This window comes from Perca flavescens, chromosome 23, assembly GCF_004354835.1.
Source record: "Perca flavescens isolate YP-PL-M2 chromosome 23, PFLA_1.0, whole genome shotgun sequence".
Classification (NCBI taxonomy): Eukaryota; Metazoa; Chordata; class Actinopteri; order Perciformes; family Percidae; genus Perca; species Perca flavescens.
Genome location: NC_041353.1, coordinates 24,325,822 through 24,342,268, shown reverse-complemented (window position 1 = coordinate 24,342,268; position 16,447 = coordinate 24,325,822). Strand labels below are relative to the sequence as shown.

Below are 16,447 nucleotides of genomic sequence, written 5' to 3'. Positions count from 1 at the left end.
TTTAAGTGGGGATGATCCAACTTTTTCAGTCCCGATACCGATGCCAGGGTTTTGTGTACATGTCGATACCGATCTGATACCATTGTTGAATTAATAATAAACTGTAAACCTTCCACCTTCTACCTTCCTTCCACCATGTGGAAGAGACTGAAGGCACCAGACCTTCCTAACTAAACATTACTTTCCTAACTAAGACAAAATAACATGGATGGAACGTATTGAATTCTTATTTATTTGTACACTCAACTCTTCCAGCATGCGACACACGTGCGCCAGAGGGAAAAAAAACTAACAAAACCAAATATCGGGACAGATACCGGTCTTAATATCGGATCGGTGCACCCCTACTTTTAACACACTTAAACAGCTTATAATAATGTTTCTGCCACAACTGAGTCATTTTCTCTGAGCCGCAGACACCATCAACGCTCGTCGATGTTTTACAGTTATTCATTCTTTTGATTTCTTTCCATAAATTCATTCCTCTTAATGGAACGTAGAGCATATTTAAACTTCGCATTTGCATGTTTCTTATATTCAAATAATGGACCATATTTATGTCTGCCTGACTCATCCCATGCTTTGAAGGCCCTTCTTGCCTCAGCATGTATCTCTTCCACATAGTCATTCCAACCTGGCTGGACTTTGTACAATCTGTGTGTCTTATACAGGGGCCTGCTCGAGACAAGGAGGGACTTCACAATATCCTCATACAGGCACAGCTCAATACCATGTTGAGGGTTCTTACAATTAATATCACAGCATGCAGTGGAAACACACACACACACACACACACACACACACACACACACACACACACACACACACACACACACACACACACACACAAACACACACACACACACACACACACACACACAATGAGTGTCCTAAACAATAATCAACAACACAACCTAACAATAATCAAAAGTGGCCAGTTTAACCCCCCCAAAAATTTGTATCATAATGATGAATGTAAAATATTAACGGTTATAAAAAATGATAAGTGGTTGGCTTTCTTGATTAAATGTAAATTGCAAGCAAAGAAAAACATTTATCACACCAAACACCCCCCCCCGTCCCCCCAACTCTGGGTGAGACTTGGTTGCACCCAAACCTCACAGCACTTTTTGAGGTATAGTGCCCAGGGGCACCACATTGTCTTAATATGGGCCTGTCTGTGCATGCTTTGTAGATGGCTATGTTTAGCTTAGGTTTGCCTTTGCTATTGGTCTGTAATTATCCTTGCTTTGTTGTTACAGAACCACACACACAGAAACACAAGCCTATTTCTTTACATAAACCATCTAAGCCGCGGCCCTGGACTCTGCATCTCCTTTCTCCCACACTCTCACCTGGACATTGAAATAGTGTCCTGACCAAGGGGGTATACTTCGCTTCAGAACTCGAACCTCCTATGGCGCCATTTTGATGCTACAAAGCCATCCCCCTCCCGTTAGCATTCCATTGTCTCCGTAGGCTAATGATTGTGTCATAACCACGAGACTTACTGTCGCATAGTAGAGGAACTACCGTATAGTACAGGAGAAGCTCTCAGGCAGTTTGGACTTCCATTAGCTGTTTAAGTTTAATTACTAATGTTAACTAGCATGTTAGTGATCAGTAATTAGCCTGTGTCTATGTTATCTCCTTACATATACCTACGCTCTCCGTCTCTGTAAGATTGGGAATGATTGAGATTTCTCTCGGCACAGCTACCAGAAGACTTCACACTTTCAGACAGGTTGCTCACGTCACATCTACGTCTTCAAGCTCAGTTGGAGGCTGCTCAGTAACACTCAGCCAGCACCGGGAAAGAGACTTCTGATATCCTTCACTGGTCTCCGTCCAGAGACATGGGATCTGTTGGTCCATTTTATATATGTTAATGGTCCTGACCCTACACCCTGAAGCGACTGTTGGCACACCTATTGAACCAAATTTACATATTCTCTTTTGAACCCTAAAAATACTTGCTTCTATTTAACATTGTTATCAGAAAGCATAGTATTTCAACTTAGTTTCCTTATTATCTGATGAAACATTTTTTGATTAAATACAGTAGGCTTACTATATTATTGTACCTTTAATAATGGACCTTTGGCAGTGAGGGTAGGTTCTACCAAATCACCCGATCGACCCCCCTTGCAATGAGCTCCTTCAGTGCAGTAGGCCAATGAATGTAAATGGTTCTCAACCTTTTTTGGGCCAGTGCCCCCCTATCCATAATCCAGGTCCCTATCGCCCCCCATCAAATAAGTTGTAGATGTGGCTAGTTGCCCCAAATATTAATGATTACACCCTAATATTAGGCCTATTATTGTTGTTACGATTGTTATCACAAATAATCAAAAAAATCATATCATTGAATGACCATCAACATATTTATTAGTTTCCCATGTGTCAAAAACCCATGTGAATATAGAAATTATATTTACAGGTGTTTCAAAAAAAATGCAACCATTTGACATTCAATTTAAATAAGGTAACAGCAGCACGGAACGACTAGATATGTAACATACAAACTTTAATAAGGTAAACAAACACTAACAGTAGCCAATCAGAAACAGCTAGCAATTTAACATTCAAATCTATTTTTCTTTCTAAATCTATAATCGAATTGTTCCAATGAAAACCAGGCTGGCACTTATCAAGGGGTAAAAGCAGAATGATTTACTTCCAAATGGAAATAAGTTTACAACCTTTAAAAGTTAGTGAGAGCCCTTTTTTGATGTTTAGAAGAGTCTAGGTTAGAAGAGTCCAGGTTAGAAGAGTCCAGGTTAGAAGAGTCTATGTTAGATGAGTATAGGTTAGAAGAGTCTAGGTTAGACGATTATAGGTTAGAAGGGTCTAGGTTAGACGATTATAGGTTAGAAGAGTCTAGGTTAGACGATTATAGGTTAGAAGAGTCTAGGTTAGAAGATTATAGGTTAGAAGATTCTAGGTTAAAAGATTACAGGTTAGAAGAGTCTAGGTTAAAAGATTACAGGTTAGAAGAGTCTAGGTTAGAAGAGTCCAGCTTAGAAGAGTCCAGGTTAGAAGATTATAGGCATATATATTGTTCTATATCTATGATTATGGGTTAGAAGAGTCTAGGTTAGAAGAGTCCAGGTTAGAAGAGTCTAGGTTAGAAGAGTCCAGGTTAGAAGAGTCTAGGTTAGATGAGTATAGGTTAGAAGAGTCTAGGTTAGACGATTATAGGTTAGAAGAGTCTAGGTTAAAAGATTACAGGTTAGAAGAGTCTAGGTTAGAAGAGTCCAGCTTAGAAGAGTCCAGGTTAGAAGATTATAGGCATAGATATTGTTCTATATCTATGATTATGGGTTAGAAGAGTCTAGGTTAGAAGAGTCCAGGTTAGAAGAGTCTAGCTTAGAAGAGTCTAGGTTAGAAGAGTCCAGGTTAGAAGAGTCCAGGTTAGAAGAGTCCAGGTTAGAAGAGTCTAGGTTAGAAGAGTCTAGATTAGAAGAGTCTAGGTTAGAAGAGTCTAGGTTTGCTATCGCCTGTCTTGCGAGTAAATAGCAGAAAAAAATGTTTGGAGAAAAGCATCCCCACGTCATGCTTCGTTTTGTTGTGAGAGTTGTGAGAGTCCTGTACAGTAAACAGTGACATCACTGCCTCTATCAGCTTCCATAAGAAAGTTTTAAAACACCAAACACAAGCCCTGAACTGCCCAGGAGTTTGGGGAACAGCTAAATGTGTCCCAAATAACAAAGCACAGTCGATATCTTTCGCTCGTCTCTTTTCTTTCTCGCTTTCTCCGTGAAATTAAGCTGCATTCAGGTACAGTAGGAAACGTTGGGTTCTATAAGATCGGACGAAAAACTGTTACTGTGAAATATAAAGTCTACTTGTGCTACATTGGGGGGGGGGTTAAAGAACACAACAGGACGTCGCACCACCCTGCGGCGATTGCTTCTTTTTTCTTTGTTATCTGAACGTAGCTTCACCTAGTACGGAGCTCATTTAAGACGATACTCTGACTTCCCGTTTCCATGAAGGCAGCACGGAGCTGCACCAAACCAAACAAAGCAGAGAGAAGCACATAGAAGAAGTGCCGTGAACGGTCAGGTTTTAATGTAGCAGACCACTGATTTTTGCAAGTAGTTTAAGGTGTAAACATGTATTGTTATTGTGAATCTTTGGTTTAAACTAGCTTTCAAACAAACGCCCCCCAAAGGCACCTCAACGCCCCCCTTCCTAAAATATTGCTTCCAGGGCCCCCCGTCATCTTCTGAACGGCCCCGTTGAGAAACACTGTTGTAGGCTAAATGAACCATTAATTAGATATAGGCTACATAGTGTGTATGTGCCACTTATTCTGATGATTGCACAGCTTTCAGTTTAAGTAGCTGGGTGTTATGTGGTTAATAGACTATAGCCTAATGCATCTTTTAGCGGTGGAGAGATTTTTTCAGTCAACAATATTTTCTAAAGCAATTTATTGAGCTGGACGGCTGTTGTGGTTATTTTTTTTTCTTCAAAAACCAACAAGATAGGTCTTAACAGAGAGATCATACCTGCTAGTTCGTCCGGTTCCAGTCCAGTTTCCGTGTCTATCCCACAAACAGCAAAGTAATGGTCGAAGCGGCAGGGCGCCGCGCCGGACACCGTGGAGCTCCCACTCATCCCGGCTTCGATGTGCAGCGCTGTCCGCTAATAGTCCTCCAAGCGACGCATCTCCAGAGGGGGAAAAGGGGGGGGTAAACTGGATTAAATGCTAGACTCGGCGACACTGTTGTTCTGTATCGGCTCCTAGTGTTAATGAAAGCTGTATAGTATTCCGAAGTTGCTTTTATATGTTGTTCCAGCGCTCGTTGGCTTCAGTGAGCAGTACCAGCAGAGCTCGCCGAGGCTGCCTGTGCTGGACGGGAGAGAGCTGGTTGTGAATCTCATTCTCCGCCTCGTTGGAGCTCGGAGGACTGGCCTGGCACAGCGGGATATTCAAATATAGTCCTCCGTTCACTCCATTCACTCAGGCACTGTTACTGAAGGCCAAATGGGTTTCTTTTTACGTACGCCTAATCATAGAACCATAGACAGTTAAAGCGGATAGTACAAAAAGTATCAATTATCATCCGTCCGCTCTCCTAAGTGACCGACTGAGTCACGTTTGAATTTTATTTGACAAAATAAACGCAGCTGCGGAAGAATACAAATGTCAATGCGCTGATATTCGTCACTATGCATCCAGCCCGCGGCCCCATTTATAAGACTGTGCGTAGATTCTATTCTGAAAGATTTCGTGCGCAAAAAAGTCAGAATTTTCGTACGCAACAACAATATTCTGATTTATAACACCTTGCGGCGCAACCTTATGGGGTCCTGCACGAGCCTCACGCTACTCCCAAGGTCGTCCCATATTTGTCCTAATAAGCAGTGCCGGCCCGAGCCTTTTGGGGGCCCTAAGCAGAATTTGATTGGGGGGCCCCCCCCTCCCACCACGCGGAGTCACCTGTGCTTGACGATTATTGACACAAATGTCACGCTATAATGTTACATTATAAATGAATGCAGTGAGGTTTATGAACTACTGCCCCCCCGGGGCACAGATGCATAAGGACCCTCCCCCCTATTCTATTTGGGCAAAAGTGGATGCAAACGGCGAGGGGGAGCCTGGGGGTGCTCCCCCAGAAACTTTTGAATTTGGTAGATGTGATTTCCTGTATCCTGGTGCATTTTGGGGATGGTCAGCTAGAGAAGGGCAATACCTAAATTTGTTCAGATTCATAGCCTTTTGCTTTTTGATTTATTAAGGTAGTGACTTCACCCAACTACTTCAGGGCCAAACAATACGGACATACTCTGTGTTATTAGGAAGTAGGGCTGGGCGATATGGCCTCAAAAAAATCCCTGATTTTCTCACAAAGAATCTGATTCATGATTTAAATCGATCCCCCCACTTAAAATTAATCTGCAGATGACAAATGACAAGATCTCTCACACACACACACACACACACACACACACACACGGGCATGTATACCATTATGATTATTCATGCCAATTTTATGTAAATATTGGTTTGAGTGTTTTCCCTATCATTGTATTGGAGGGGCGCCCTCTGTGAAAGAGTGAAAAAATGATATTATGCTAAATATTGAACAAACCTGTGAAACGACATTTTCCACAATAGAAACATGATTTAAATGAGAAAACGTACTGTTCTAGCTATAAAAATGGCAGAATCACCCACAGTGCAAGATATTTCAAAAACCGCTTCATACACACTTCAAGGTGACGGCAATACGTTGTTAACAGATATTCACAAAGACGTATAGCCCAGCAACAATCTATCTAAAATAACACCTTTTGGGAGTACCATTCATGATATATAGTAAAATATTGAAGTTGTGGGAAGTTTATATGGCTTAAACTGTATGTTTCATCCGTCCCCCTATGCTGTTTCATGCGTCCTGACCAGGAGGGACGAATGAAACATTACGCACGCCCCACTTTTGCTGTAATAATTCCTGAACGGTTTTGTTCAAAGCTAAAAATGCAACTGTATTTGACAGAAGACAGGTGTAGGTTGCTAGTGACAAAATATTAGCTTTCAGTGCGATACGATAAGGTCCATGTTAATCAATCAATGAATATTCCAGACTTAAAAGGAGCCCTTGATCACCAATCATGAAACGGAAAAATGGGGAAAAAAACGATTCAGTGATTGTGAGATCGATGTGCTCCTAACAGAGGCAACATCGATCTAAATCCTGTTTGGAAGCCTTAACCCTGTAGTGTTCATATTTTTGTTACACAAACTTAATAATGTAATGTAACAGATTTAGCTCAATTACCAATGATACATAGGCCTACATAATTTATGGTTCATATTTGCCATTTACCCCTGTAAGATCACATTTATGATCATTTTCGATTTTTTTGAGAAAACAAGGAAATTCATTTATTAAAAAGGTAAAAAAATAGAAACAAGATTTTCAATCAAATCAGATCAAACTAACAACGCATTTCCCGGGGAGAGGCAGGGGAGAGCGGCGGAGGAAAAGCGCATTTCCTCCGCTGCACGGTGTGGGAGGATCCCCTGCCTCTCCCCCGTTGCTGGCAGCCCCTCGCCGGGCGCCGCGACCGGCTCTGGGTCGGTTTAGCAAGAACGGGATCGTTGGGTTCAGTAAAACAAGGTTAGAAAAACATGTTGTGTACATTATGATAAAGCAGTATCACCAGTATTTGTAGGAGAAATAAAGTGACACACCCTCTAAACATGGCTATCTGTCCCGCCCCTCCTCTGAGAGACCACACCATAACAGAGGAGTCGGAGTCAGATGAGAACGCAGAGGTTTAGTCGCATATTTCATGGCTGTAAAAAAAACCAATGTCCATCTGTTTGTCTTTGCCAAACACAAACCAGTACAATACATTGTTGGGGAGGGTCATCCCTTTTCTCCCATTCATTTTGGAGGGTCATCCAAAATGTATTGCTGCTGAAAGGAGGGGGGGGGTTGCGCTGGCATAGATATAAAACATATATGTATGGGGCGCTGGAAGCAATATTTTAGGAAGCGGTGGCGTTGAGGTGCCTATGGGGGGCGTTTGTTTGAAAAGCTAGTCTATTAAGATTCACAATGACAATACATGTATTGCAAGTAGTTTAAACATGCATGTTTACACTTTAAACTACTTGCAAAAACCAGTGGTCTGCAACATTAAAAGCTGGCAGTTCACGGCACTGTGACTGGACGAGACGGTGGATCATAACTCTTCTTCTCTTCTGTGCTTCTGTCAGCTCTGTTTGGCGCAGCTCCGTGCTGCCTTCTTGGAAACGGGACATCAGAGCATCGTCTTAAATGACCTCTGTACTACGTGAAGCTAGTTCAGATTAAAAAAAAACATCCATCTGATGGCCTGGATTGCGTCTCATCGTCACACACCACGGTAAGGACTGAGAGCAATTCAAAAAGTAAAAAGCTACAGGGAAAGCTAACAACTGGGCCTCAAACTCTGACTGTGGGTGACTCTGCTGTAAAAAATATAAAAAGCAGTAAAAGCACCAAAATACTCTGTTTTCACAATGACATGGTGTCTGATTTGACCCAAAGAATCCCAGATATCGTAGCAGCACAGTGCTGAATCGTGACTTTATGAATCGGCTGAACACAGTCAGCTCCCTAAACGCAAAGGTGTTCATCAGTGGCCCTATACCGCCAGTCAGAAGAAGAGCTGATGGCTTTCAACTGCACGTACCGAGCATTCTCTGCAGTTCATTGACAATTTTAACATTTTCTTTTTAAAGCAGATGGACTCTTCCTTAACAAGCCAGGAGTAAAGCTGTTCACCTCTAGCCTACTTTACTTTCTGCGCCACACATCTGCTCCCTTGACCAAGGACATGAGACGAGATGAATCAAAACAAGAGGAAGACACAACAAAGTGCGGCAGTGATCCACCACAGCCCCCACCTGAGCAAAGATTTGACCTTGGGAGACTACAGAGCGGAGACGAGAAATCTCAACCCCCCTTCTCACCCATCCAACACTCCTCAAACCCCCTTACCAATCGGATGGAGCGGCTGGTGGATGCTGGAACAAGCCTGGGCCCTGCATATTAGATTCTTCCACCATTTATGTTGGGATAGGTAATAGAAAAAGAATAACGAATAAGCACTTAACTGCAAACTTTGCAAAATTTAGCATCCATTCCTCGTCAGCCACAGTCTGTCACAAAAAATGAAAACATACTAACACTAGCACTACTAAACGTTAGGTCTTTGGCAGGAAAATCATTTTTAATCAATGATTTTATTATTAAGCACAATCTTGATTTTATGTTTTTAACTGAAACCTGGTTGGACCATAATAACAGTGCTGCTGTTCTCATTGAGTCAGCCCCGCCTAACTTCAGTTTTATGAGAATAAATAAGAAAGTGAGAGTGAATAAGAAAGGAGGTGGAGTTGCCATTTTGTTTAATGACTCATTCCAATGTACGCAATTATCTTATGGAAATTTAGCTTCTTTTGAATATGTGGCTCTTCAGCTAAGATCCTCCCCTCAAGCTCTACTTCTAAATATCTACAGGCCACCTAAATACTGTGCAAACTTCTTTGACGACTTTACTGAACTGGTGTCTATAATCTGTATTAACTTTGACTGTGTAATTATTGCTGGTGATTTCAACATTCATGTTGACAACCCCCAGGACCGAGGGACCAAAGAACTGTGTTGTGTTTTTGAGAGCTATGGACTGACTCAGCATGTGACACAGCCCACGCACAATAAGGGGCACACTCTGGACTTGATTATCTCCAAGGGTCTGAACATTTCCAAGGTTGTGGTGACTGATGTTGCTCTCTCTGATCATTCCTGTGTTTTCTTTAACAGCACAATCTCTGTGTCCAAAAGTGTTCAAACAAAGTTAATCAGAAAACGGTATATAACTGAAAAAAACAGTGAAACATTCATTCAGCTTTTCTCTTCTACACCCGCCCTCACTGGGGCCTCAGTCACTGAGCTTGTAACTGTAATTTCAACTGTAAAATTACAAATGTTATTGATGCTATTGCTCCCACTAAGGTCAAAGCTGTCTCTGGTAAGAAAAGATCTCCATGGAGAAATGTGATAGTGGTGAGAACAGAAAAAAGAGAGTGTCGAAAAGCTGAACGCAGTTGGTGAAAATCTAATCTCCAGGTCCACTATAACATCTATAAAGAGAGACTTTGCATTTATAATCTGGAACTAAGGAATGCAAGGCAGTCCTTCTTCTCTGACAGTATTGCCAGAAACAATAATAATTCACTTGCTTTGTTTGCTGCTGTCGATCTGAACTGTTGTCTACCAAGGCTTGCAATGACTTTGCCTCCTTCTTCACAGACAAAATTCAGAAAATTAGACAGACAGTCAGTCCCTCCATATCAAGTACAGGATATGTGTTGTCACAGTTCAACGCAAAACAAAATCCAATATGACACAATTTCATACGATCAACCATAAAAACCTGGAGGACATTATACAACATCTGAAAACGTTCTCCTGTTGCCTTGATATTCTACCAACGGGTGTTTTCAAAAATGTTTCGAATTGTTTGGCTTCTGATCTTCTACAGATTGTAAACACGTCTCTGCTCTCAGGTATCTTCCCACAGGCCCTAAAAACTGCAGTCATCAAGCCACTCCTAAAAAATAACAATCTAGACACGACACTAATGAGCAACTATAGGCCGATATCAAACCTTCCATTTTTAAGTAAAATCATAGAAAAAGCGTTTTTTCAACAACTCAACCTTTTCTTATCGCTAAACAACAGCTTTGATGCCTTCCAGTCAGGTTTTTGACCACACCACAGCACTGAGACGGCTTTTGTTAAAGTCTTTAATGAAATTTCAGTCTTAGTATTACTTGATCTCAGTGCTGAATGACATATTACTAGACCGATTGGAAAATTGGGTTGGCCTTTCTGGCTCAGTACTAAAGTGGTTTGAATCCTATTTAAAGAATAGGGACTACTTTGTGTCTATAGGTAATTATACATCTGAGCATACAAATATGACGTGCGGAGTTCCCCAAGACTCCGTTCTGGGGCCTCTTCTGTTCAACATCTACATGCTTCCACTGGCTCAAATTATGGAAAACAATAAAATAAGTTACCATAGTTATGCGGATGACACACACATTTACATAACCTTATCGCCAGGGAACTATAGCCCAATACAACAACTGAATATGTGCATTGAACAAATTAACGACTGGATGTGCCAGAACATTCTTAAATTAAATGAAGAAAAAACTGAGGTGGTTGTTTTTGGAGCAAAAGAGGAACGATTAAAAGTCTGCACGACAATTTTAAAAACAGACAAAGCCAGAAATCTTGGTGTAGTCATGGACTCAGACCTAAATTTTAAAAGCCACATTAAGACAATTACAAAATCATCGTATTATCACCTTAAAAATATATCAAGGGTTAAAGCACTTATGTCTCAGCAGTATCTGGAAAAACTTGTCCATGCTTTTATCTTCAGTAGACTAGACTACTGTACCGGTGTCTTTACAGGTCTCCCTAAAAAATCAATCAGACAGCTGCAGCTGATTCAGAACGCTGCCACTTGAGTCCTCACTAAAACCAAGAAAGTGGATCACATCACTCCAGTACTGAAGTCTCTACACTGGCTTCCAGTGCCTCAAAGAATTGATTTCAAAATACTTTTGCTGATTTATAAATCACTAAACGGTTTAGGGCCAAAATACATTTCTGATCTGCTACTACACTATGACCCACCCAGACCTCTCAGGTGGTCTGGGACAGGTCTACTTGTTGTCCCCAGAGTCAGAACTAAACAGGGGGAAGCAGCGTTGAGTTTTTATGCTCCACATATCTGGAACAAACTCACAGAAAACTGCGGGTCCGCTGCAACTCTCAGTTCTTTTAAATCAAGGCTGAAGACCTTTCTTTTTGATGTTGCCTTTCTTTAAATAACCTATTTTATCTGCTTTTATATGTTTAACGGTTTTAACTGCTCTTTATTCGCGTATTTTATTAAATTCTTATGCTGCACTGTCAATTTTATTCTTGTCTTTTAAAGTTTTTAAATTGTTTTTAATTGTTTTCTAACTGCTCTTTCATGTTTTATGTAAAGCACTTTGAATTGCCCTGTTGCTGAAATGGGCTATATAAAGAAAGCTGCCTTGCCTTGCCTTGTATAGAACCCAGCGCCGGCCCGAGCCTTTTGGGGGCCCTAAGCAGAATTTGATTTGGGGGCCCCCCCTCCCACCACGCGGAGTCACCTGTGCTTGACGATTATTGACACAAATGTCACGCTATAATGTTACATTATAAATGAATACAGTGAGGTTATGTATTAATACAGTGACGGTTTATGAACAACTGTCCCCCCGGGGCACAGATGCATAAGGATCTTCCCCCCCTATTCTATTTGTGCAAAAGTGGATGCAAACGGTGTGGGGGGTCTGGTGGTGCTCCCCCAGAAAATTTTGAATTTGGTAGATGTGATTTCCTGTATTCTGGTGCATTTTGGGGATGGTCAACTAGAGAAGGGCAATACCTAAATTTGTTCAGATTCATAGCCTTTTGCTTTTTGATTTATTAAGGTAGTGACTTCACCCAACTACTTCAGGGCCAAACAATACGGACATACTCTGTGTTATTAGGAAGTAGGGCTGGGCGATATGGCCTCAAAAAATCCCTGATTTTTTCACAAAGAATCTGATTCATGATTTAAATCGACCCACCCCCCACACACACACACACACACACACACTTAAAATGAATCTGCAGATGACAAATGACAAGATCTCACACACACACACACACACACACACACACACACGGGGCATGTATACCATTATGATTATTCATGCCAATTTTATGTAAATATTGGTTTGAGTGTTTTCCCTATCATTGTATTGGGGGGGCGCCCTCTGTGAAAGAGTGAAAAAAATGATATTATGCTATATATTGAACAAATTACCAGTATATAATAATGTTATATATTCAACAACCACTAAACGGATGCGTGAGATAAAGCTGTTTTCACACATACAGGTAATTCACTTCTCGTTAAAAGTTCAATTCATTTTAACTTTAGTCGCGCAACCTTGCTCCTGTTTCCACCTGTCGCTGAGTAACGTGCATTAACATGCCATGGTCTCATGAGTGTAGCATACCTGTAGCAAGCTCCATCGTAGTAACTAGCGGTAAAAACAAACGTCGAAGAGGAGCTCCGTGCTACAGAGTGGTGATTGCTAGTTGTTGTAAGCCGCTACAGACCTCCGTCACAGCTCGGTCGTATCAGCGGCTTTTAGCTAGTAGATGTGTTGAGCCGCATCAGAGTTCTTCAACACCGGGTCCGGTGCTCCATGGTGCTCCGTTAGGTAGTGTTGAAGTTAAAAAGTTAAAACCCGGCTTATGTTTTGAAAACAATGTTTAATGGGGCCTGCAGCTAAAGTTAATCAAGTAACTACACTAATCAGCATTTGACTGCCTCACCCAAAACATAGCTTCTAAAGAATTAATCGGGTCATGTCTGACATTTAGCATATGAAGAAGACTCATTGTCCCCACAGGAAAGGTAACTGTTGAGCTAGACGTGATTAGAACAAAGGAAATGCATATTACTTTAGAATCAGCACTACCATGTGAATCAACCTTAGTCTGTGACCTGGAGTAGACCTGAAATTTAGAGGTGTGTCCTTATCCTGAGAGACAGGAATAAATGTGGGAGCAGGAGAAAGATTTGGGACTTCAATCTGTGACCCCGCAAGAGGAAGCAGATGGAGTCCGCTGTTTACAGCGTATTGTTTGTCATGTCACATGACTGTTCTTCTGTAACTCCGCAAGGAGAAGCATGAGATCAGTCCGCTGTCAGCTGCAGTGTTTAATGTTTTATGTTTGATCGTGTTTTGTCTTGTCGTTTTCATGCAGTTTCATTAAACCCTTTGCTTAACTTTCAATTCGACCACAGCCTCTCCTTCCTCCTCCAGAAATCAGAACGAACACGTCTTTTAGTTAATTCTTAACAGTAGGCGGTAGTTCAGTAATCCGAAAATAGGTGACTTTGAGCCGGGTACAGAGCACAATGAGCTGCCGGTCATTTTGGCGGATATTACGGTTAAGTAAGTAATGAAACGAGTAGTTAAGAAAATAACTAATGTTAGTCGCTGCTATGTTGTTTGTGTATCACTATGGCAAACGCGCGGGGGGAGGGCTGGGCCCATTCGGAACTACGGGAGCCCAGATGGGACCGTCGGCGAATGTTAAGAGGGAAAAACAACACTTTGTTGGGTGCAACGTTTCCTACTGTACCTGAAGGCAGCTTCATTTCACGGAGAAAGAGAGAAAAAAAAGAGACGAGCAAGAGATATCGACTGTGCTTTGTTGTTTGCCAAACATTTAGCTGTTCCATAAACTCCTGGGCAGTTCAGGGCTTGTGTTTGGTGTTTTAAAACTTTCTTATGGAAGCTGATAGAGGCAGTGATGTTACTGTTTACTGTAGCCTACAGGACTCTCACAACTCCTCAAAACACAGCGCGATGTGGGGTTGCGTTTCTCCAAACGTTTGTTTCTGCTATTTACTCGCAAGACAGGCGATAGCAAACCTAGACTCTTCTAACCTAGACTCTTCTAACCTAGACTCTTCTAACCTAGACTCTTCTAACCTATAGTGTGTCTCAAATCGCGCACTTCCCGTAGTGCACTAAGGGAAGTGCACTTCGTACACTATGTACTTACTTGCATAGTGCGTAAAATTTGACGGGGGAGTATTGTCTCAAATCGCGCACTGCCTTATGTACTTACCGGAAGTGACGATCAAAACATCTCAGTCCTCCTCCTTCTGTGAAATTGGGAATTATACCCAAGGCAGAGCATTCTCACCACCTGTTGTCACCATACATTTCTGCCTTGTTCATCAAAATGAATGATTCTTTTTATTGTTGCCCTCTGTTTTATGCAACCGTAAACATCCAGGTATGATAATATTCATGCTTTTGCTCTTAATTCATTGTAAAAAAATAAATAAATAACCAAAAATGGCCATTTTAAGTTATTTAGCAAAATTGGAGCAATTAAAATTGTGTCCAACTGACATATAACGTTAACATAGAAAATAGTCATATTATATGTTTATGTAAAGGGTGTTTATTGCAATAGCTATTAATTACAGTGAAAATACAAGAGTGAAAGCAGAGGCAACACAATAGACATTTAAATAGATCATATTGTTCTATTCATTGCTGGCCCTGTATTTTGATGGGGAAAGTGATTTGAGGGGGGACTTCAGACTCTACAGCAGGATCCTTTAACGGTACATCCTCGGTACAGCGGGGGACCCGTCATCGAGGCCCTTGTCTTCCTCTTTTGGCTCGCCAGCGGTACATCTGATCGTGGTTTAGCCAGAGCCTTTGGACCGTGCTGTCCACAAGACCAGCAGGGAAATCCTCCCTCTCCTCCCCCAGGTCGTTCTCCTTCCAGCAGAGGAGGACTTCCCTCAAGTTGGCAGCATTGTCCGTGTCCCTAACGATTATATAAGTCAGATCAGGACAGAAACTGCACTGTTAATATGATATACATAACATACATTAACGTACTGTAACATTACTATCCTACTAACGTTGGCAGCTTAATGTATATTTACCAGATCACACATCTAACGCTAAAATCGTCTGCAGTGAGGACGATAGTTTAAAAACAACAACCGTATACCACAACACATGTAACGTTAGCTAGGTTATAACCGATTTGCCAGTGGTTAAACCAAAGAGCATAGCTAGAAGTACGGGTAACTTCGCCGCTGTTAGCTAGCTAAGGTTAGCTTTAGCTAGCTTAATAGCACGTCAAATTACGATGCAAATAAACGTTATAATTCGCGGTAAAAAAATCATCACTGACTGCAAAATTAACCACACATCCATAAACAGGTTGCGTATATGTTAAACAAGTATAGCAAAAAGACTAATGTTGAACTTACATTTGGGTCTCGCTGTCGCTTATTCGGCCGCCATTATCGAAAGTTTTTCACCTTTTGTTAGCTCCGCCCCTTCCGCTGCGCAGCCAAGATGGCGACAGTTGAGTGTGGAAAGTGTCCATCGATCCACACTCAACTTTTTCACCGTTATGAGTGCACCATCCGGGTACTTGTAGTGCACTGCATTTACCACACTTCGACGAGTGAAATTTTGAGTGCACTCAAATAGTTAGTATAAGTACAGAAGTGCGCGATTTGGGACACACCACTAGACTCTTCTAACCTAGACTCTTCTAACCTAGACTCTTCTAGACTCTTCTAACCTAGACTCTTCTAACCTAGACTCTTCTAACCTAGACTCTTCTAGACTCTTCTAGACTCTTCTAGACTCTTCTAACCTAGACTCTTCTAACCTAGACTCTTCTGACCTAGACTCTTCTAGACTCTTCTAACCTAGACTCTTCTAGACTCTTCTAACCTAGACTCTTCTAGACTCTTCTAACCTAGACTCTTCTAACCTAGACTCTTCTGACCTAGACTCTTCTAGACTCTTCTAACCTAGACTCTTCTAGACTCTTCTGACCTAGACTCTTCTAACCTAGACTCTTCTAACCTAGACTCTATGGCTGGGCGATAAATCGATTTTATCAATTAACTCAAATGTGTAGTTAACGTCGATTTGTTTAAATGAAAATCGATTTTCTCCTTAACATCCGCCGACACGCCCCTCTGGGGTCCCGTAGCTCCGAACGGGCTCATCCCTCCCCCCGCGCGTTTGTCATAGAGATACACAAACAACAAGTCAGCGACAGGGACTAACATTACATACTGTAGCTAGCTATAATAACTAGTTGTTTTATTAGTTTCAAGACATGGGCTCCCCTGAAAACGTGATTTGTGAAATTTGGGGGGGTCTCTAAAAATATTAACAGTGTGTCATTTTGACGTGCAATTTCAGTTTTGTGTAATGTGATCATCGTGGATTATAATGTGTAAAATTGCAAACATTCATTCACAC

General features: G+C 41.5%; 1 protein-coding gene across 7 annotated transcripts in view; it reads right to left on the bottom strand.

Annotated features, from left to right (window-relative positions):
- Positions 1-16,447, bottom strand: part of LOC114550131 (uncharacterized) — a 35,805-nt gene that overhangs the window by 4,495 nt on the left and 14,863 nt on the right. For 3 of the 7 annotated variants that reach the window (XM_028570699.1, XM_028570698.1, XM_028570697.1), the window contains one exon: positions 4,518-4,677. The exons of 3 other annotated variants lie outside the window; for them this stretch is intronic. In XM_028570699.1, the coding sequence (XP_028426500.1) occupies positions 4,518-4,626 (109 nt within the window). In that variant the 5' untranslated portion in view covers positions 4,627-4,677. Of the gene's footprint in view, positions 1-4,517; positions 5,383-16,447 lie in introns of those variants that run through there. One more of the 7 variants, XM_028570696.1, reaches the window with a different exon arrangement.